This window comes from Theropithecus gelada, chromosome 19, assembly GCF_003255815.1.
Source record: "Theropithecus gelada isolate Dixy chromosome 19, Tgel_1.0, whole genome shotgun sequence".
Lineage (NCBI taxonomy): Eukaryota > Metazoa > Chordata > Mammalia > Primates > Cercopithecidae > Theropithecus > Theropithecus gelada.
In genome coordinates this window covers 14,171,512-14,194,276 of record NC_037687.1, presented here as the reverse complement: position 1 = coordinate 14,194,276, position 22,765 = coordinate 14,171,512, and the positions used below count along the sequence as shown (strand labels likewise).

The 22,765-nt window shown below is 51.5% G+C and overlaps 1 protein-coding gene across 3 annotated transcripts; it reads left to right on the top strand.

Annotated features, from left to right (window-relative positions):
• The first annotated feature begins 38 nt into the window (after nt 1-38).
• DNAJB1 (DnaJ heat shock protein family (Hsp40) member B1) lies at nt 39-15,557 on the top strand. Of its 3 annotated transcripts, XM_025369062.1 has the most exons (4): nt 39-151; nt 1,920-2,004; nt 13,283-13,863; nt 14,162-15,556. In XM_025369062.1, exons 3-4 carry the CDS (start codon nt 13,372-13,374, stop codon nt 14,390-14,392), a joined length of 723 nt encoding a protein of 240 aa, XP_025224847.1. In that variant the 5' UTR covers nt 39-151; nt 1,920-2,004; nt 13,283-13,371; the 3' UTR covers nt 14,393-15,556. The 3 variants fall into 3 exon arrangements, with proteins under 3 accessions (XP_025224847.1, XP_025224848.1, XP_025224846.1); XM_025369063.1 differs by lacking the exons at nt 39-151; nt 1,920-2,004 and adding an exon at nt 11,772-12,194 and having other exon boundaries at nt 13,283-13,390; nt 14,169-15,557; XM_025369061.1 differs by lacking the exons at nt 39-151; nt 1,920-2,004 and adding an exon at nt 11,772-12,194 and having other exon boundaries at nt 14,162-15,557.
• The last annotated feature ends 7,208 nt before the right edge of the window (nt 15,558-22,765 follow it).

Genomic DNA, 22,765 nt, shown 5'->3' with positions numbered 1-22,765 from the left:
CCGCGCGTCCCTTTGCCACGCCCCCTGATGGCGTCGCTGTGGAAACCAAGGTAAGCGACCGTTAGGCCAGACGGGGGGGCGGGGCAAGAAGTTGAGTGACAGGCAAGGCAGCATCCACTTGACAGGCGGCGCCGACGGGGTAAATTCTGAGGTGGGAGGCTCCCGGGGTACAGCGGGAACAACAGGAGAGGGCTAGGGACTGGGGTCGCGGGCTGCGGAGTCTGGATGGCGATGCCACTACAGGAGGAGACTCGAGTGGAAGGGAAGGAAGGGGGAAATGGGGTGGCGAAAAGCTCCCCATTTGGGAACCCCCAACCTGCAACCTTGAGCCCCAGCCCCATTCTGGGGGTGGCTTCACTGCCGTTTTTAATGAAAGCCCCCGCCCCACTTTGTTTTTTTGTTTTGTTTTGTTTTTGAAACACTTTCATTCTGTCCCCCAAGCTGGAGGGCAGTGGCACAATGACGGCTGACCGCAACCTCTGCCTCCTAGGTTCAAGCGATTGTCATGCCTCAGCCTCCCTAGTAGCTGAGATTACAGGCGCCCGCCACCACGCCCGGCTAATTTTTGTATTTTTTTAGTAGAGAGGGGTTTCGCCATGTTGGCCATCCTGGTCTTGAACTCCTGACCTCAGGTGATCCTTCCGCCTCAGCCTCCCAAAGTGCTGGGATTACAGGGGTGAGCCACCGCGGCCGGCTCCCTCCTCACTTTGCTCCGTCCTATGGACAGGGGAACTACATTTGTCTCTGCTTGACTTGGTCCAGAATGCTGTCTAGTGGCTCCATGGGGCCACTGAGCCCTTGAAATGGGGCTGGTCTAGGCCAGGCACGGTGGCTCACGCCTGTAATCCCAGCACCTTGGGAGGCCAAGGGGGGCATATCACCAGGTGAGGAGTTGGAGACCAGCATGACCAATATGGTGAAACCCCGTCTCTACTGAAAATACAAAAATTGGCCGGGCGCGGTGGCTCAAGCCTGTAATCCCAGCACTTTGGGAGGCCGAGGAGGGCGGACCACAAGGTCAGGGGATCGAGACCATCCTGGCTAACACGGTGAAACCCCGTCTCTACTATAAATACAAAAAATTAGCCGGGTGTGGTGGCAGGCGCCTGTAGTCCCAGCTACTTGGGAGGCTGAGGAAGGAGAATGGCATGAACCCAGGAGGCAGAGTTTGCAGTGAGCTGAGATCCGGCCACTGCACTCCAGCCTGGGCAACAAAGTGAGACTCCGTCTCAAAAAAAAAGAAAACATTAGCCATGGTGGTGCACACCTGTAGTCTCAGCTGATCGGGAGCCTGAGGCAGAAGAATCTCTTGAACTTGGGAGGCAGAGGTTGCAGTAGGCCAAGATCTCGTCACTACACTCCAGCCTGGGCAAAAGAGCAAGACTCTGTCTCAAAAAGAAAGAGAGAAAAAGGAAGTGAGGGAGGGAGGGAGGGAGGGAGGGAGGGAGGGAGGAAGGAAGGAAGGAAGGAAGGAAGGAAGGAAGGAAGGAAGGAGAAATGGCACTGGTCCAAATTGCGATGTGCTTGTAAATGAAAAACACATAAATTCCTGGCCAGGCACGGTGGCTCATGCCTGTAATCCCAGCACTTTGGGAGGCTGAGACAGGCGGATCACTTGAGGTCAGGAGTTCAAGACCAGCCTGGACAACGTGATGAAACTCCTCTCTACTAAAAATACAAAAATTAGCCAGGCGTAATGGCGGGCGCCTGAAATCCCAGCTACTAGGGAGGCTGAGGCAGGAGAATCGCTTGAACCAGGGAGGTGGATGTTGCAGTGAGCCAAGATCATATCATTGCACTCCAGCCTGGGCAACAGAGCGAGACTCCATCTCAAAAAAAAAAAAAAAAAGACTGACAGGCAAAGGAACAAGCAGTACCTGGCACACTTCTTTACCTCCTCTCCTTACTGTTGTTTCCAGATCCTGCCCCTGAGCTTTCATGAGCTGTTGAACCATCTGGAATTCACAGGCCTGTCATGAGAGACACGATGAGAAGTCCTTAAAGGTAGATCGCTGATTCACAGGGGAGCAGGCGGAGCCAAGGGTGAGTCAGTGCTTGGAACTCAGTCATCCAGATTCGGCTCTGGAAACTTCTGAAGCTGTAGCCTTTGGGGATCCCTGACTGCGAGTACAGGAAGCCAAAGCTATGTGGTCTTCAGGAAACTCATTATCTTTTTCACTGGCACTATCTGGGAAAAACAGATGAAAACATGAAGGTGTTTTGTATGTGTGCTTTCAAAAGCAAGGATCTGGCCAGACGCAGTGGCTCACGCCTGTAATCCCAGCACTTTGGGAGGCCGAGGCAGGCAGATCACCTGAGGTCAAGAGTTTGAGACCAGTTTGGCCAACATGGCGAAACCCTGTCTCTACTAAAAACACAAAAATTAGCTGGGTGTAGTGGCAGGCACCTGTAATTCCAGCTACTCAAGAGGCTGAGGCAGGAGAATCGCTTGAACCCAGGAGATGGAGGTTGCAGTGAGCAGAGATCACGCCACTGCACTCCAGCCTGGGTGACAAGAGTGAAACTCTCTCTCAAAAAAAAAAAAAAAAAAAAGCAAAGATCTTTTTCTGGTGGCAGTTTTGAGTTTTGAGGCCCTCGGTGTCACGACAGGCCCCACTCCCTACCCTTCTGGGGTGCTGGGGGAGAGTATTTGCTTTCAGGACACAAGTTAATTTTTTGGTAGAGATGGGATCTCATTATGTTGCCCAGGCTGCCCTGGCCTCAAGTGACCCTCCCTACTCAGCCTCCCAAAGCGCTGGGATTACAGGCATGAGCCATCCCACTCGGCCTGAGACCACAAGTTAAAATCCTATCGGATTGAGTTACCTGAGGTACTTGATTGTGAGGGGCCGTGGGGATAGGGTTGAACCCCTAAGACCCAGCCACGTGTTGCTCCTTCACCAGTGACGCAAATTTTCAACTTATTTAATGTGATCGGAAGAGGTGACTCGTCTGTCTCTGGGTTGCAGCCAGATAGGGCATGACAGTGTACGAGTAGGTGTCATTTTGAAGAGATTCTATACATATTCCCATAAACTGAGAACATTTTGGAAATTCCCTTTTGAGACTGCTTTTCTGAGCCCCACACTTACTCAATAGGTGCCAAATCATCCTCGTGCACCTACTATGCTGTGTGTCAACCGAAATACAAAGAATTTCCACCCCCTCCTCACCCATAAGAAGCTGGCAGAAAGGCAGGATCCAGCCTCCAAAGTAGAATTCCTCTTTGTTTTTGAGGGGTATTGCAGGCTTGAGGAACCCCTTGTTTGCCCATCTGGCTTCCAGTAACCAGGCTGTCAGCAGAAATGAAATCCACCCTTGGAATGAAGACTGGCCACTTTGTTCAAGCCACTGAGGACACTGTACTGTGACCCACTGACGGTGCCTGTCTATAGGGAAAGCTAGATCCTGCTGGTGTCTTCACAGTCCCAGCAGTGGCTGATTCACAAAGGTGACCGGTAGATCTCGTGGGTGCTTGCTGAGCTGATTGTAACTAGCTCCTTTATTAAAGTAATTTCCAAGGGAGAAACTGCAAGAGATGGCCAAAGCTGTGGCAGCTTCCAAGGATGAGCTTTTTTGGACCTCAGGTTTGGGGGAACCCCAGATCATTTGAATGCCAGAGACGTGATGTGTTTGGTAATGTCGTGTCTCACAAGCTCCTTTTGAATTTCCCATGGGCAAGTCAGGTCGGATCTTCACTTTTTCCAGAACCTGGCTTGGCTGGTTTGGCGTGTGTGTGAATGAGCTGGCTCGCCAGTGTGTGAGGGGATGTGAAGCTGGGACTAGACAAGCCAGGGCTGGTTAGCAAGTTTCTGCTGTGTCAGGAATCCCAGAAAGAAGTTTCCCAAGCCTTATCTTGTCTTGCCTGGGTTGTTTGGTTTTTCTCCTTCTTCGTTTTTTTTTCACTGAAGTGTAATTGACATGCAGTAAAATTCACCCGTTTTAGTGTACAGCTCTGAACACATACAGTCATGCAACCACCACTACAATCAAGATATAGAACATTTACATCAACCCAAAAAATTCTCCAAACTACTCCATTTGTTTCAGGTCCCAGCCCCTGGCAAGCATTCATCGGCTTTTTGTCCTGATACTTTTGCCTTTTCCAGAAGGTTGAGTGAAATGGAATCATGCAGCCTTTTGAGCCTGGCTTCTTTCACCCACATAATGGATATGAGGTTCATCTGTAATGTTGCTTTTTTGTATCTGTAGCTCATTCTTTTTTATGGCTGAATAGTATTCCATTGTGTGGATGGATCACGTTTGATTATCCATTCATCCATTGAAGGACAGTTAGGGTTTAACTGCTGTTAGTAATAACTAATAAAGGCTCAGCAAACATTCGCTCATTTTTTTTGAGACAGAGTCTTGCTCTGTCACCCAGGCTAGAGTGCAGTGGGGCAATCTCAGCTCACTGCAACCTCCGCCTCCTGGGTTCAAGTGATTCTCCTGCCTCAACCTCCCGAGTAGCTGGGATTACAGGCACGCACCCCTACACCCAGCTAATATTTGTATTTTTAGTACAGACTGGGTTTCCCCATGTTGGTCAGCATGGTCTCGATCTCTTGACCTTGTGATCCTCCCGCCTCAGCCTCCCAAAGTGCTGGGATTACAGGCATGAGCCACTGCACACAGCCATGAATTTTTATATGTGAACAAAGGCTTTCCTTTCACATGGGTATCCCACTAGGAGTGGGATTGCTGGCTCATATGGCTATAGTGCTTTTGAAGGCCTTTTTTTTTTTTTTTTTTTTTTGAGAAGGAGTCTTACTCTGTCGCCCAGGCTAGAGTGCAGTGGCACCGTCTCAGCTCACTGCAAACTCCACCTCCCAGGTTCAAGTGATTCTCCTGACTCAGCCTCCCAAATAGCTGGGATTACAGGCACACGCCATCACGCCTGACTAATTTATGCATTTTTAGTAGAGATGGGGTTTCACCCTATTGGCCAGGCTGGTCTCGAACTCCTGACTTCAAGTGATTCACCTGCCTCGGCCTCCCAAAGTGCGAGATTACAGGCATGAGCCACCGCACCCGGCCTTGAAGATCTTTTCAAAATTTATTTGGATTTTTATTTATTTTTGAGACAGGGTCTCACTGTCTCTCAGGCTAGTGTGCAGTGGCACACCCGTAGCTCACTGCAGCTTGGCATTCCTGAGCTGAAGTGATCCTCCCACCTCAGCCTCCCAAGTAGCTGGCATGTGCCACCATGCCCAGCTGATTTCTTTTTTATTCTTTTTAGATATGGGATCTCGCTATGTGGGCCAGGCTGATCTGGAACTCCTGGGCTCAAGTGATCCTCCTGCCTTGGCCTCCAAAAGTGCTGGGATTACAGGTGTGAGCTACCGCACCTGGCCTGAAGGTCTTTTTTTCAACAGGTGAAGAGCTGAAGACAGGAGTAATGCAATTTTCTTAAAATTAAGGCTTTATGGGCCCCAAGCAGTGGCTCACACCTGTAATCCCAGCACTTTGGGAGGCTGAGGCGGGTGGATCATGAGGTCAGGAGATTGAGACCATCCTAGATAACACCGTGAAACCCCATCTCTACTAAAAATACAAAAAAATTAAACTGGCATGGTGGCGGGCGCCTGTAGTCCCAGCTACTCGGGAGGCTGAGGTGGGAGAATGGCGTGAACCTGGGAGGGGGAGCTTGCAGTGAGCTGAGATTGCCCCACTGCACTCCAGTCTGGGTGACAAAGCGAGACTCCATCTCAAAATAAATAAATAAATAAGGCTTTACGATCATCTGAGTCACATTATACACAAGCTGAGTGTCTACTGTAAGCACTCAGCATGCTAAACACTTCAGCATTTTACTCACTGACTGACCCTAGGGAAGTCACATGACCTCTCACAATCTCCATCTCCCCACCTGTCAAATGGGTGTAATGATAGCCCAACCTCATAGGGCTGTTGTGACAATTATAGGAGTTAATATTCATTGAGTCCTTGGAACAGGTTTGGCCATGTCAGTGTTAGATGTTATCATAGGCCAGGCACTGTGGCTTATGCCTGTAATCCCAACACTTGGGGAGGCCAAGGCCAGGAGATCACTTGAACTCAGGTGTTTGAGACCAACCTGAGCAACAAGGCAAAACCCCATCTCTACCAAAACTATAATACAAAAAATTAGCCAGGCATGATGGCAGGCACCTGTGATCCCAGCTACTCAGGGAGACTGGGGAGGGAGGATCATTTGAACCCGGGAGGTGGAGGCTGCAGTGAGCCAAGATTGTGCCACTGTGCTCCAGCATGGGTGACAGTGTGAGACCCCATCTAAAAAAAAAAAAAAAAGCAAGGCCGGGTGTAGGGCTCACTCCTGTAATCCCAGTACTTTGGGAGGCCAAGGTGGGTAGACCATGAGATCAGGAGTTTGAGACCAGCCTGGCCAACATAGTGAAACCCCTGTCTCTACTAAAAATACAAAAAGTGGTGGTGCACGCATGTAATCCCAGCTACTCAGGGAGGTTGAGGCAGGAGAATTGCTTGAAACTGGAAGGTGGAGGTTGCAGTGAACTGACATCACACCAGTGCACTCCAGCCTGGGCAACAGAGTGAGACTCCATCTCAAAAAAAAAAAAAAAAAGAAGTGGCCGGGTGCAGTGGCTCACGCCTGTAATCCCAGCACTTTGGGAGGCCAAGGCTGGTAGATCATGAGGTCAGGAGTTCAAGACCAGCCTGGCCAACATGGTGAAACTCCATCTCTACTAAAAATACAAAAATTAGCCAGGTGTGGTGGCAGCCGCCTGTAATCCCAGCTACTCGGGAGGCTGAGGCAGAGAATCGCTTGAGCACGGGAGGTGTAAGTTGCAGTGAGCCGAGATCGCACCACTGCATTCCAGCCTGGGTGACAGAGTGAGTGAGACTCCATCTCAAAAATAAAAATAAAAAAGATGTTATTATCATGTTCATTTCCTGGCTCCTCTCAGTTTCATCCACATAGCAACATCAGCAGGGTAAAATCTACTCTTTTTTTTTTTTTTTTTTGAGACAGAGTCTCACTATGTTGCCCAGGCTGGAGTACAGTGGTGCGCTCTTGGCTCACTGCAACCTCCACCTCCCAGGTTCAAGCCATTCTCATGCCTCAGTCTCCTGAGTAGATGGGACTACGGGCACATGCCACCACTTTCACCACCAGCTAATTTTTGTGTTTTTAGTAGAGACAGGGTTTCACCATGTTGCACAGGCTGGTCTCAAACTTCTGACCTCAAGCGATCCACCTGCCTCAGCCTCCCAAAGTGCTGTGATTACAGGCGTGAGTCACCGTGCCCAGCCTAATCTACTCTTATCTCCAATTTATGGAGGACAGACCTAATGCTCCCAAAGATCAAGCAGGTTGTAGAAGATCACACAGGTAGGGAATAAGTAAACAGTTGGTCCAGGATTTGAACTAAAGCAACTGTCCTCAGATTCACTTGCGTAGTTCCTATATCAGTCAGGATTTTACCAAAGAAACAGAGCCAGAGCCAGTAGGGGGGAGGGAGGGAGAGGGAGAGGGGGAGAGAGAGAGAGAGAGAGAGAGAGAGAGAGAGAGAGTGTGTGTGTGTGTGTGTGTGTGTGTGTGTGTGCAGAGATTTATTTCAAGGAATTGGCCTGCATGCTTGTGGGGGTGGCTAGACAACGCCAAAATCTGCTGGGTGGGATAGCAGGCCGTAAACTTAGGCAGGAGCTGATGCTTTTTCTGCTGAGAAACCTCAGTGTTTGCTTTTAAGGCCTTTCAGTGTTGGAAGGCCTTTCAGTGTTGGCTTTTTTTTTTTCTTCTTCGAGACAGAGTCTTGCTCTGTCACCCAGGCTGGAGTGCAGTGGCCAGATCTTGGCTCACTGCAAACTCTGCCTCCTGGGTTCAAATAATTCTCCTGCCTCGGCCTCCCGAGAAGCTGGGATTACAGGCGCCTGCCACCACGCTCAGCTAATTTTTGTATTTTTAGTAGAGACGGGGTTTCACCATCTTGGCCATGCTGGTCTCGAACTCCAGACCTCGTGATCTGCCTGCCTCAGCCTTGCAAAGTGCTAGGATTACAGGTGTGAGCCACCACACCCAGCCTTAGTGTTGGCTTTTAAAGCCTCTAGACTGATTGGATGAGGCCTACTTACATCCTTACATCCTTGAGGGTCATGTCCTGCTTTTAAAGGCAAGCAACTGTAGACATGTTCACCTAGATTAGTGTTTAGTTGAATAACTAGGTTCTAGAGCTTAGCCACGCTGACACAACAAACAACTATCACAGCTTCTCCAAGAGCCCAATATCTGCTGAAGTTTACGCAGAGGCCATTTTTTCAGTAATTTGAAGTTCTCAGTGAGGGTTCAGGTCACAGTACCATGTCTATTAGGAGAGAGTTACTGGGTTTGTTTGTTTTTTGTTTAATTTCCTGGCTCCTAGAACTGACTTAAAAAAAAATTAAAACTTCCCAAACTGGCCAGGCATGGTGGCTCACGCCTATAATCCCAGCACCTTGGGAGATCAAGGTGGGTTGATCACCTGAGGTCAGGAGTTCAAGACTAGCCCGGCCAACATGGTGAAACCCCATCTCCACTAAAAATACAAAAATTACCCAGGCGTGGTCACAAGCACCTGTAATCCCAGCTACTTGGGAGGCTGAGGCAGGAGAATCACTTGAACCAGGAGGCGGAGGTTGCAGTGAGCCAAATTTGTGCCACTGCACTCCAGCCTGGGCAACAAGAGTGAAACTCCGTCTCAAACAAACAAACAAAACTTCTTGAACATGACCCAGGCTTAGTCAAGGAGGGGAGAGTTCCCAGCCCTAACATTGACCCCAAGCACAAAAACATCCTTTGCGCAGTGTTTTTGGCAAAATGTTGCCCTCCAGTGTGGCAAAAAACTTTATTTCTATTTTTATTTTTTGAGACTCTCACTCTGTCACCCAGTCCGGAGTGCAGTGGTGCAATCTTGGCTCACTGCAACCTCTGCCTCCTGGGTTGAAGCGATTCTCCTGCCTCAGCTTCCAGAGTAGCTGGGATTACAGGCGTCTGCCACCACGCCTGGCTAATTTTTGTATTTTTAGTAGAGACAGGGTTTCACCATGTTGGACAGGCTGGTCTCGAACTCCTGACCTCAGGTAATCCACCCGCCTCGGCCTCCCAAAGGGCTAGGATTACAGGCGTGAGCCACCGCACCTGGCCTATGGTGAGAAACTTTAGAACAACCAGAAAGGTCCACCCGGAGCCATGTTAAGGCCTTTGGAGGCTGCTGCATTTGTAATTCTAAATTAAATTTACATTATAAAATAATAGCTTGTCAGTATAAAGTCACAAGCTCTGGGTTTTTCCCCATAATGCTCCTGACAGTTATTTAAGTTTTTTATGGGGAGGCTCAGGGTCTCACTGTCACCCAGGCTGGAGTGCAAGTGGCACAATCATAGCTGACTACAGCCTCAAATTCCTGGACTCAAGCGATCCTTCTGCCTTGGCCCACTGAGTAGCTGGGACTACAGGCTCACATCATTGCACCCAGCTATTTTTTTTTATTTTTAATTTTTTTGTATAGATGGGGTTTCACTATGTTGCCCAGGCTGGAACTCCTGGCCTCAAGCGATCCTCCCGCCTCAGCCTTCCAGAATTCTGGGATGACAGGCATGAGCCACTGGGCCCAGCCTAGTAACTTTTTACAAAATATCAAGTTATCTCTCCTCATAATTGCTTCAGGACCCCTGCTCAAGTATGGTTCTCGATGTCTAGGGAATTTCAGCCCCATCCTCCCGGGTTGCCCAGTTGGAGTCCAGAGTTCTTGCTGATGCAGTTACCTCGGAGGTCAGTGAGTGGGCAGAGAGAACCAGATCCGCCTGCTGGATGCTCTTGATAGTTATTTATGTAACTATCCGCCATGATGCTCCTGCTAGGTATTTATTTAACTTTTTCATGGGGAGGCTCAGGGTCTCACTGTCACCCAGGCTGGAGTGCAAGTGGCACAATTTGAGGCTGACTGCAGCCTCAAATTCCTGGGCTCGAGTGATCCTCCCGCCTCGGGAGGCAGGAGGATGGTCTTCTTGCTCAGGAGTCCCTGTCTGTCCAGGGGCAGCTGTCACTGGAAACTTCTAGCTGTGATACTGCCAGGAATGGGGTGATGGCTGAAGGGCCCACCACTAAGAAAATGGTTAGTCACCCCTTTGACAATGCTTCCTTGGTGCCATGCCTGTTCTGAGCACTTTGCAAATGTTGACTCATGTAAACTTCAAAGCCCTCATGATGTGGGCACAACTGCTATCCTCGTTCCTCATTGTGCCGATGAGGAAGCTGAGGCCAGCAATGGCTAAGTAACTAACCCAAGGTTACCCAGCCGGGAAATGCTGGAGCCGGGAATAAGCCCGGCTATCTGGTTCCAGAGTCAGTGTTACATGGCTCTGACCTCCCAGGCAGTTCTTCCAGGAACCTCCCTCACTTCCCAGGGCCCTTCCTAGGTGGAACCCCTTTCTGAGCCTCCTTTTCCCATCAGCCCTGTCCTTGACCGAGGCACGCCAGACTTTCAGAGCCAAACGCGATCATGTTGCCTACAACTGAGGAAACAGAGGCCTTGAAAGGTGTGTGACACACCTATGTCCCCCCCAAATCATAAAGGTAGTTGGGGGAGAAAAAGAAGCACGTGTGTAAGAATGGGGAATATTTATGAGGTTCTCACTGCATTCCAGGCACTGGAGACCCAATGCAGACAGGACCTGGCCCCTGCTCAGGTGGCGATCTCAGACTGGGAGGGAGGACTCATTGAAAGCCAAGAAACAAAATAAATTTCTAATTTAGCAGCAAGTGCTCTTGAGAGGGCAGTAAAGTGAAGAAGGCGGGACTGGGAGGACCTCGGGAGGTGAGCTTTCGCCCAGATCCTCACCTCCCTTTAGGAAGGGAGAACAGAGGCAGTCTTCTGTCCCAACATCCTTCTCCCCACAGTTGGGAGAATAGCGCTGGTGGATTGTTTGTTCATTTTGTTTTATTTTACTTATTTACTTATGTATTTTATTTTGAGACGGAGTCTCGCTCTGTCGCCCAGGCTGGAGTGCAGTGCCCCGATCTCGATCTCGGCTCACTGCAACCTCCGCCTCCCCGATTCAAGCTATTCTCAGGCCTCAGCCTCCTGAGTAGCTGGGATTACAGGTGCGTGCCACCAAGCCCGGGTAATTTTTGTATTTTTAGCAGAGACGGGATTTCACCATGTTGGCTAGGCTGGTCTCGAACTCCTGACCTCAAGTGATCCGCCCACTTCGGCCTCCCAAAATGCTGGGATTACAGGCGTGAGCCACCGCGCCTGGCCTGTTTGTTCATTTTAAAAAGAAACGGAGTCTGCTTATGTTGCCTAGGCTGGTCTCCAACTCCTAGGCCCGAGAGATTCTCCTGTCTTGGCCTCAGGAAGTGATGGAAATTACAGTCGTGAGGCTCCGTGTCAGGTTCTCTTATTGCCATATTGTAGAAAGAAAGAGATCCCTGGGTTAAGCAGACACGGGTTAGGCTGTTCGTCCGGCGTCACCCGGCGGAGGCCCACCGCAGGTCCCGCGAGACAAGGGCTGGAAGGTTTATCACCTCCTGGGGAAAAGACAGGGTAGTCCCAGGCCCCACCCCTTCCCGGAACATCACCTTCGCGACGGCTCCTGACCCACTGACCCAGGCGGAGGGCGGGACGCAGGGTCGCTGGGGCGGTGCAGAGTGTGAAAGAAGCTCGCGATTGGCTCGTCCCGGAAGGTGGGCGGGGCCTCCTTCGACCTGTGCGCGCGCCGCGGGGAGGCGTTGTCGAGGGCGGAGCGGGAGGGGGCGTGGCCCCGCGCCGGCGGCCGTTGACGGCAAAGCCCCGCCCCGGATGCCGCGTGTCACGGAAAGGGTGGCGGCGATTGGCCGGCGCCGCGGGCGGGGGGGCGGGTCGGAAGGTTCTGGAGGGGGCTGGCGGGCTCTGGAAGCTTCCGCCGGACGGGTATATAGAGTCCGGGACCGGGCGGCGGCGGAGCCGGGGGACGGCGACAGCAGGTCGGCGGGCCGCAGCGGGGGGCCATGGGCAAAGACTACTACCAGACGCTGGGCCTGGCCCGCGGCGCGTCGGATGAGGAGATCAAGCGGGCCTACCGCCGCCAGGCGCTGCGCTACCACCCGGACAAGAACAAGGAGCCCGGCGCCGAGGAGAAGTTCAAGGAGATCGCCGAGGCCTACGACGTGCTCAGCGACCCGCGCAAGCGCGAGATCTTCGACCGCTACGGAGAGGAAGGTGTGTGCGCGCGGCCAGGGGCGCGGTCCCGCCGTTTGACAGGGAAACCGAGGCATACCGGCCCCTCTCGGCGGCCCCCCGGGAAGGACGCCCCGGGCCCGGGGGCCGAGCTGCCCCGCCCTCCGGCCGCTCGGGCCTCCGCCCTTGGATTGGCGGCCGTGCGGTGGGAGGAGGAGCCTTGGCCCAGCCACTCGCCCAGAAGCTTCTAGCATGTCTGGGGCTGCCCCTCCCCGGCCGCCTCTTCCCGCGGCCCCGAGCAGCCCCGGGGTGCGGCGCAGGGGGGTGGGGGAGCCGGGGGTGACGACGGGGACGGCACGGCGGAGCCTGCTGCGGACCCGGGCTCACCTGGGCTCAGCCGCCGGGGTCCGCAGGGCGGCGCCTCCGGCTCAGCTGCGGGGCGCGGGGCTGTAAATGCGGGCGCCGACCCCGCTCGCTGGCCTTGGGGCTGGGCTGGGATGATTTCCGGGAAGTGATGACCTGGTCCCGGCCGGGCACGCAGGAGGCAGCGGCTGCCTAGGTGCGGAGAGCTGGGCCGCCTGGGGGTTTGGGGGGACGGAGAGTGGGGCTTTTTGTCCCTGTGCGCCTTGATGACTCGGGCTGGTTTCTGGGCTTGATCTGGGACTGACTTATTATGCAAGGATGGTGGCAGTGAATGCTAGTGTGAGGGTTTAAAAACTCTCCATCTTTTTTTTTCCGTATTTTTACTCTTCATACACATCAGTAGTCCTAAAATGTTGAAAGTAAATACCGAAAGCCGACCCTGGACCGTGTGTGTTTAGCCATCCCTTGGTGACATTGCCAGGAGGATGGGTCAGTCCAGGAGTGGCAGGGCCCAGGTGGCACCTGTAGGTGGACACCTAACCGCATGAGTCCTTTTCCACTGTCACGCTACGCGGAAGTACTTGGTGGTGGGGGGGCAGCTCTGCTGCTGCAGTGAGGGGTAGAAGCTTGGGGTTCTTCCTTGCTCTCCCCTGGCAGGCTAAAAAAAGTTCCTCCCCCATGACTTCCAAGCTTTTTTCCCCCGTAAGGGAAGCTCGAGAGGGAGTCTGCTGTTCAGCCATCTGACTGCTTCTAATTCTGCTTTTCAGGCCTAAAGGGCAGTGGCCCCAGTGGCGGTAGCGGCAGTGGTGCCAATGGTACCTCTTTCAGCTACACGTTCCATGGAGACCCTCATGCCATGTTTGCTGAGTTCTTCGGTGGCAGAAATCCCTTTGACACCTTTTTTGGGCAGCGGAACGGGGAGGAAGGCATGGACATTGATGACCCGTTCTCTGGCTTCCCTATGGGCATGGGTGGCTTCACCAACGTGAACTTTGGCCGCTCCCGCCCTTCCCAAGAGCCCACCCGAAAGAAGCAAGATCCCCCAGTCACCCACGACCTTCGAGTCTCCCTTGAAGAGATCTACAGCGGTTGTACCAAGAAGATGAAAATCTCCCACAAGCGGCTAAACCCCGACGGAAAGAGCATTCGAAACGAAGACAAAATCTTGACCATCGAAGTGAAGAAGGGGTGGAAAGAAGGGACCAAAATCACCTTCCCCAAGGAAGGAGACCAGACCTCCAACAACATTCCAGCTGATATCGTCTTTGTTTTAAAGGACAAGCCACACAATATCTTTAAGAGAGATGGCTCTGATGTGATTTATCCTGCCAGGATCAGCCTCCGGGAGGTAAGGTGCCAGGTGGGGCGGTGTCTGCAGAGCGCGATGGCCGCTCTTTGAAGCAGTTTATTTAGGTTTTGCTGAACACGCATTGGGGGTGTGGCGCTTGCCAGGCTTGGGGCACCACAGTGAACAGGACTGATCAGGGTGCTGTTCTGGAGCTTTCATGGTGGAGACATGTCGATTTGGGGGCCAGGTGTTGGCTGCAGAGACCTGATGAGTCTTACTGTATGCCAGATGGTCTCTGGGCAAGAGCTGAGCCTCTTGAGCCAGCTTCCCTCTAACGCTTATCCCTTTGCTTTTCAAGGCTCTGTGTGGCTGCACAGTGAACGTCCCCACTCTGGACGGCAGGACCATACCCGTCGTATTCAAAGATGTCATCAGGCCTGGCATGCGCCGAAAAGTTCCTGGAGAAGGCCTCCCCCTCCCCAAAACGCCCGAGAAACGTGGGGACCTCATTATTGAATTTGAAGTGATCTTCCCCGAAAGGATTCCCCAGACATCAAGAACCGTACTTGAGCAGGTCCTTCCAATATAGCTGCCAGAGCTCCGACTGACCAGGGACCTTTCCAGAGCTCAAGGATTTCTGGACCTTTCTACCAATTGTGGACCATGGGAGGGCCCAGGGAGGACTTTCATACTGCTGAATGTTTTCCAGAGCATATATTACAATCTTTCAAAGTCGTACACTAGACTAAAGTGGTTTTTCGAGCGATAGGGCATCAGGTGGTGGGAACAGCAGGAAAAGGCATTCCAGTCTGCCCCACTGGGTCCGGCAGCCCTCCCGGGATGGGCCCACATCCTCCTCCTCCAGTCCCTGTCCAGGGGTGAGAGGCAGACCAGCAGCTGGACTTGATCCCTCCGTGTCCCTTTGCTTTTGACTGGTAGATAATGTCGACCTGCTGTCTTGGTTCCCAGACCCTGTACACTCCTCTGTTTTCTGTTGTGTGATCAGTTCGTGGTTTATTCTGTATTTGTCTCCCATGTCTTGCTCTTCCCCTGGAGAATTCTGTCCTCTCTTTGGCCATCTCAAATTGGGAACCTAAACTATTCCTGCAGAACTGCCTGGCTGGTGCCCACAAGCAATACCTCTTGTTCCAGCAGGACCAAGGGAGCCAGCCTCCAGCGAGTGACTCCAGCAAGTGCAGCCACCTCTGCCTTGAGTGTCCGGGAGCCTGGCCCCAGCAAGGGCCCTCCTGACCTCTGGCTCTAGTGAAGCTGAATGTCCTCACTTTGTGGGTCACATTCTCCATTTCCGTAAGGCAATCTTGGCACACCTGGGGCTTACCAGTGGCCCAGGTAATTTTTTGTTTCATGGACTATGGACTCTTTCAAAGGGATCTGATCCTTTTGAATTTTGCACAGCCCTAGATATAATCCCTTTTGATAAAAGGGTCTTTGCTTCTGATTACAGGAGCACTGTGGAACGTCTGTAAATATGTTATTTTATAATTCCATGTATAGTTGGTGTACACTCAAATAAAACCTGTCCCCGGCAGCCACTGCTCTCTGTATAGGGCCATAATGAAATTCTGAAGAAATCTTGGGGAGGGAAGGGGAGTTGGAACAAATGTCTGTTCGCTGGAGGCCAGTCTGGTGCTCAGACCTTTAGACTCATTGTAAGTTGCCACTGCCAACATGAGACCAAAGTGTGTGACTTGTCAATGCAGCGTGACAGCATTAAAGACTGATGCTAAACCTCAGGGGAGCGGTCCTGCGACTCTGTTTGAGGGTTCTGCTGGTTTTGGGGGTGGATTTGGGGACCTGGGCATCCCTCCAAATGCAGTCAAGGTGGGAGGGTGGGATGGGCGGGAGGCAAGTACCCTGCAAGGGAAAGGTAAGTCTCCCTTCCTGGGCCATAAGTGGGTTGGAGAACTTCCACCGAGACTCTGGGTCCAAGAAACCAGAGACTCAAGCACAGTGGCCTTGGGGATCGTTTTTTGGTGAAGGTTGCAGTTAAAGTAGAGGTGCGGGGAGGCAGGGTCTGGCTCCTAATTCCCCTGCCTTTCTTCAGGGCCCCTGGCCTTTTTAGTGAACCTTGGCTCTGGGGCCAAGGGGCCAACCCAGGGTTTGGCCTCTTAATTCCCTATCACTCCTTTCCTGCTAGAATGGGCTGGGTGTCCTGAAGGCTGGCCAAACCAGAGCTCAAGGCCTAGAGAAGACATTTCCTGCCTTGGCTTTATTTGCAGGCCACTGAAGCTGCTTTTACTTTGTAACTTTTTTAAAATAACTGGTTTAATTATAAGGTAAGTAGTTACTCAGGCTTAAAACAAGGTATTGCTGCTTTGATACAAAGTGTTCTAAAGTGGGAACACTGTATATAGACCAGGAGCAAGTGGCTCAGGCCTGTAATCCCAGCACTTTGGGAGGCCAAGGTGGGCAGATGACTTGAGCTCAGGAGTTTGAGACCAGCCGGGGCAACATTGTGAAACCCCATCTCTACAAAAAATGTAAAAATTCAGCTGGGGGTGGCAGCGTACACCTGTAGGCCCAGCTATTTATGGGACTGAGGCAGGAGGATCACTTGAGCCCAAGAGGTGGAGGCAGCAGTGAGCTGTGTTCGTGCCACTGCACTCCAACCTGGGTGACAAAGTGAGATCCTGTCTCAAAACTAAAACACAATATCCAAAAGTCAAACTGGGCCAGGTGCAGTGGCTCACACCTGTAATCCCAGCACTTTGGGAGGCCAAGACGGGCAGATCACCTGAGGTCAGGAGTTTCAGACCAGCCTGGCCAACATGGTGAAACCCTGTCTCTATTAAAAATACGAAAAAAGTAGCCAGGTGTGGTGGCACGTGCCTGTAGTACCAGCTACTCAGGAGGCTGAGGCAGGGGAATCACTTGAACCTGGGAAGCAGAGGTTGCAGTGAGCGAAGATCCCACCACTGCACTCCAGCCTGGGTGACAGAGCAAGGCTGTTTCTCAAAGACAAAAGTGTCAAGCTAAGAGTTGCTTTCCCTTCCCACTGAAACAGTTTAAGCGCTGAAAACAGTCTAGGGGCAGCCCTGCCAGTCCAGGAGAACTTTCTGCGATGACTAGAATGTTCTATATACCATTTATTTCAACATCTTATAGATTCAATCAGAATAGAATCAGTTCCTCAGTCCTGCCACACTTCAGTTGCTCAGCAGCCACACATGTATGTGGTCAGTGGTAACTGTTGGACAGACTCAAGTCTAGAGGGCTTTTCCCCAAAGACATTGCAGGGGTGACTTTGAAGAGCAGCCACATTAAGCCAGGAGGCACCACCCCAGTCAGGAGGTGACCGTGGAATATCAGAGCTAAGAGATGTTTACCAAGGTATCCCAGGCACCAAGGTCACATTGCGGAACTGACCTGACCTCATTGGTGACACAAATCCCAGGGCTGCCATCCCCACCCCCAAGTCTCCATTGTACATCAGGTCCCTGTGAACTGCATACTGAAGTGTCACAAACACAAAAGTGCACGAAGCCTTAAGGTATGGAACTTCACAAAATACACGGCCCAGCAACCTACCAGGTAGCAGTGTGAGGAGTGGGGCAGTGGGATTTTGAGGGCAAAATCTTAGTGGTAATAGGACCCAAAGACTTCTTGCACATGCATTTTTTTGCTCAAAAGCCACTACTTGGCTTATCTTGGTCAGATATCTGGTGCACCCACATGCAAACTTTTCCCAAAGTCTTGGGCTTTTTTTGTTTCAGATAGAGTCTCACTCTATCACCCAAGCTGGAGTGCAGTGGTGCGATCTTGGCTCACTGCACCCTTCACCACCCAGGTTCAAGCGATACTCAGCCTTCCGAGTAGTTGAGATAACAGGCGTGTGCCACCATACCCGGCTAATTTTTGTATTCTTAGTATAGAGATGGGGTTTCACCATGTTGGCCAGGCTGGCCTCAAAGTCCTGACCTCAAGTGATCAGCACCCCCTCAGCCTCACAAAGTGCTGGGATTACAGGCGTGAGCCACCATGCTCAGCCTTTTTTTTTTTTTTTTTTTTTTAAAGACAGGATTTCACTCTGTTGCCCAGGCCGGAGTGCAGTGGTAGGATCATAGCTCATTGCAGCCTCAAACTCCTGGGCTCAAGCAATCCTGCCTCTCAACCTCTTGAGTAGCTAGGACTACAAGCGCTCCACACCACACCCAGCCAATTTTTCTAATTTTTGTAGAGATGATTTGTTGATATGTTGATATCTTGGTAACTTTTTTTTGGGGGGGGTAGGGGGGACGGAGTCTCCCTCTGTCACCCAGGCTGGAGTGCAGTGGTGCAATCTCGGCTCACTACAACCTCCCCCTCCCAGGTTCAAGTGATTCTCTTGTCTCAGCCTCCTGAGTAGCTGAGACTACAAGCATGTGCCATCACGCCCAGCTAATTTTTGTATTTTTACTAGAGACGGGGTTTCACCATGTTGGCCGGGATGGTCTCAATCTCTTGACCTCGTGATCTGCCTGCTTTGGCCTCCCAAAATGCTGGGATTACAGGCGTGAGCTGCTGCAACCTTCCTTTTTTTTTTTTTTTCTGAGACAGAGTCTTGCTCTGTTGCCCAGGCTGGAGTGCAGTGGCACGATCTCAGCTCACTGCAACCTCCACCTCCTGGGTTCAAGCAATTCTCTTGCCTCAGCCTCCCAAGTAGCTGGGATTACAGGTGTATGCCACCATACCTGGTTAATTTTTGTATTTTTAGTAGAGATGAGGTTTCACCATGTTGGCCAGGCTGGTCTTGAACTCCTGACCTCAAGTGATCCACCCGCCTCGGCCTCCCAAAGTGCTAGGATGACAGGTGTGAACCCGGACTGGCCAATATCTTGGTATCTTGATATATTGCTCTGGCCTCAAGTGATTCTCCCACTTCGGCCTTCCAAAGCTCTGGGATTACAGACTCAGCCTTGGATTTTCCTTGAATGGATTTATTTTCCTTTTCCATGCTGCCTCTCTGATCAGGTCTCAGCGCTCCTTCCATGACAGTATGTGTGCAATTGACTCATTCTTTGACCCATCTGCATTACAATCCATTATACCAGCAGTGTTTTATTTATTTATTTTTTATTTATTTTTTTTTTTGAGACGGAGTCTCGCGCTGTGTCGCCCAGGCTGGAGTGCAGTGGCGCGATCTCGGCTCACTGCAAGCTCCGCCTCCCAGGTTCAGGCCATTCTCCTGCCTCAGCCTCCGAGTAGCTGGGACTACAGGCGCCCGCCACCACGCCCGGCTAGTTTTTTGTATTTTTAGTAGAGACGGGGTTTCACCATGTTAGCCAGGATGGTCTCGATCTCCTGACCTCGTGATCCGCCCGCCTCGGCCTCCCAAAGTGCTGGGATTACAGGCTTGAGCCACCGCGCCCGGCCAGCAGTGTTTTATTTTTATATAATCATAGGACAGCACCCAATAGGTCCATCTGGCCTATGGTGAAAAGCTAAGTCCTCCTATCCCTCCCCTGGCCCTGAAGTTCCCCATCCTACTGCACCACAATAGACAAAGCATTGGTATCACAGATTTTTTTTTTTTTTTTCCTTTTCTAATTTTTGAAAGAGTCTGGCTCTGTCACCAAGGCTGGAGTGCAGTGGCACAATCTCGGCTCACTTCAACCTCTGCCTCCCAGGTTCAAGCGACCCTCCTGCCTCAGCTTCCCTAGTAGCTGGGATTACAGGCACGTACCACCACACCTGGCTAATTTTGGTATTTTTAGTGGAGACGGGGTTTCATCATGTTGACCCAGGCTAGTCTCAAACTCCTGACCTCAAGTGATCCGCCCACCTCAGCCTCCCAAAGTGCTGGGATGACAGGCGTGAGTCACTGCACCGGCCTTTTTTTCGTTTAAAAAAAAACAAAAAAATGTTGTGCTTCCTCCAAGAGATGAGTCTGTGCTTACATAAGCATAAACACAATTTCTAAATTTTCAGTTTTATTTTTTGACTGTGTAATCACAATACAACACTGGAAAGAATACAGAGAGTGAAAGTCCTCCCTGCCATCCGATCCCACACCCCCGAACCGGGTACGAATGTCCCCAGTCTCGCCTGCGCCTTTCCTGAGATGCTGCTGCGGGGAATACATTTTTCTTTTTGTTAACACAAGGAGTACATACTATACATTCTGCTTTTTTGTTTTTCTCACACAAGATGCTGTGAACATAAAGAGCTTCCTCATTCCTGTTCTATTCCACACCTTTATTCTGGCAGGCCCACCCAGATGGGCGTGAAGACCTAAGTTAGTGTTTGGCAACCCCTGACTCCTCTCACAGAGTTCTTGCTTCCGGATTTGAGTCCTAGTTCGATCACTTTCTTTTTTTTTTTTTTTTTTTTTTGAGACGGAGTCTCGCTGTGTCGCCCACGCTGGAGTGCAGTGGCCGGATCTCAGCTCATTGCAAGCTCCGCCTCCCGGGTTTTTACGCCATTCTCCTGCCTCAGCCTCCCGAGTAGCTGGGACTACAGGCGCCCACCACCTCGCCTGGCTAGTTTTTTGTATTTTTTAGTAGAGACGGGGTTTCACCGTGTTAGCCAGGATGGTCTCGAACTCCTGACCTCGTGATCCGCCCGTCTCGGCCTCCCAAAGTGCTGGGATTACAGGCTTGAGCCACCGCGCCCGGCCAATCACTTTCTTTCGTTTTTGTTTTTTTGCTTTTCTTTTCTTTTCTTTTTAAAATTTTATTTATTTATTTATTTATTTATTTATTTATTTGAGACAGAGTCTCCCCCTGTCACCCAGGCTGGAATGCAATGGTGCCGTCTCAGCTCACTGCAACCTCTGCCTCCTGGGTTCAAACAATTCTCCTGCCTCAGCCTCCTGAGTAGTTGGGATTACAGGCACCCGCCACCACGCCTGGCTAATGTTTGTATTTTTAGTAGAGACGGGGTTTCACCATGTTGGTCAGGCTGGTCTCGAACTCCTGACCTCAGGTGACCCACCCTCCTAAAACATTGGCTGAGTGTTAGCCAGGTGTGGCGGCTCATGCTTGTAATCCCAGCTCTTTGGGGGGCCGAGGCAGGCAGATCACTTGAGGTCAAGAGTTCAAGACCAGCCTGGCCAACAGGGTGAGACCCCGTCTCTACTAAAAATACAAAAATTAGCTGCGCGTGGTGGCAGGCGTCTGTAATCCCAGCTACTCAGGAGGCTGAGGCAAGAGAATCGCTTGAACTTGGGAGGTGGAGGCTACAGTGAGCCCAGATCCTACCACTGCACACCAGCCTGGGCAACAGAGAAAGACTCCGTCTCAAAAAAAAGAAAAAGGGAAAAAAAAAAAAGCAGAAGAAACGGGAAACAGAAGTGTAGCTCTCAGAGAGATGCTGTGACATCTGGGCGAGGTGGTGAATTTAGGAAGCAAAAGAACATAGCCATGAAGAACCCAGCTTCTGGGGTGAGGGGGTGCCAAGTCCAAGTTCTGCTCACCACATTTCCTTGAACAAATGACAAAACCTTTCAGAGCCTCAGTTTCCTCCCATGGATAACAGAACTAATCATACCTCGCAGCCCCTCCTTTCTCACTCTCCCGGAGCTAGAACTCAGACAGCTAATCCCTGAGAAGCGCTTTATCCAGGCCAGGAATAGAGCAAGTGTGAATAACATTAGCAAATATATCTAAAGCACTTAGCAGAAAACCTGTCCCAGGCCAGGCGGAGCAGGTCATGCCTGTAATCCCAGCACTATGGGAGGCCAAGGTGCATGGATCACTTGAGGTCAGGAGTTCGAGACCAGCCTGGCCAAAGTGGTGATACCCCATCTCTACTAAAAACTAAAATATTATATCTAAAAGTCAAGCTGGGCAGGGCACAGTGACTCATGCCTGTAATCCTAGCACTTTGGGAGGCCAAGGCGGGTGGATTACCTGAGGTCAGGAGTTTCAGACCAGCCTGGACAACATAATGAAACCTCATCTCTACTAAAAATACAAAAATTCGCTGGACGTGGTGGCAGGCACCTGTAATCCCAGCTACTCGGGTGGCTGAGGCAGGAGAAGTGCTTGAACCTGGGAGGCGGAGGTTGCAGTGAGCTGAGATTGCCCCACTGCACTCCAGCCTTGGCGACAGAGCAAAACTCTGTCTCAAAAAAAAAAAAAAAAGAAAGGGCCGGGCGCGGTGGCTCACGCCTGTAATCCCAGCACTTTGGGAGGCCGAGGCGGGCGGATCACAAGGTCAGGAGATCGAGACCATGGTGAAACCCCGTCTCTACTAAAAATACAAAAAATGAGCCGGGCGCGGTGGTGGGCGCCTGTAGTTCCAGCTACTCGGGAGGCTGAGGCAGGAGAATGGCCGGAACCCAGGAGGCAGAGCTTGCAGTGAGCCAGGATCGCGCCACTGCACTCCAGCTTGGGCGACAGAGCGAGACTCCGTCTCAAAAAAAAAACAAAAAAAAAAGAAAGAAAAGAAAAGAAAAAAAGAAATCTCAATGCACCAGACTTCCACCAAATACTAAAAATGGGCCAGGTGCAGTGGCTCATGCCTGTAATCCCAGCACTTTGGGAGGCTGAGGCAAGAGATCACCCGAGGTCAGGAGTTCGAGACCAGCCTGGCCAACATGTTGAAACCCTGTGTCTACTAAAAATACAAAAATTAGCCAGATGTGGTGGCAGGCACCTGTAATCCCAGCTACTCTGAAGGCTGAAGCAGGAGAATCGCTTGAACCTAGAAGGTGGAGGTTGCACTGAGCTGAGATGGTGCCACTGCACTTCAGCCTCGGTGACAGAGCCTGTCAAAAAAAAAAGCACTTAAAAATGGCACAACACAGGCCGGGCGCGGTGGCTCAAGCCTGTAATCCCAGCACTTTGGGAGGCCGAGACGGGCGGATCACGAGGTCAGGAGATCGAGACCATCCTGGCTAACACCGTGAAACCCCGTCTCTATTAAGAAATACAAAAAACTAGCCGGGCGAGGTGGCGGGCGCCTGTAGTCCCAGCTACTCGGGAGGCTGAGGCCGGAGAATGGCGTGAACCCGGGAGGC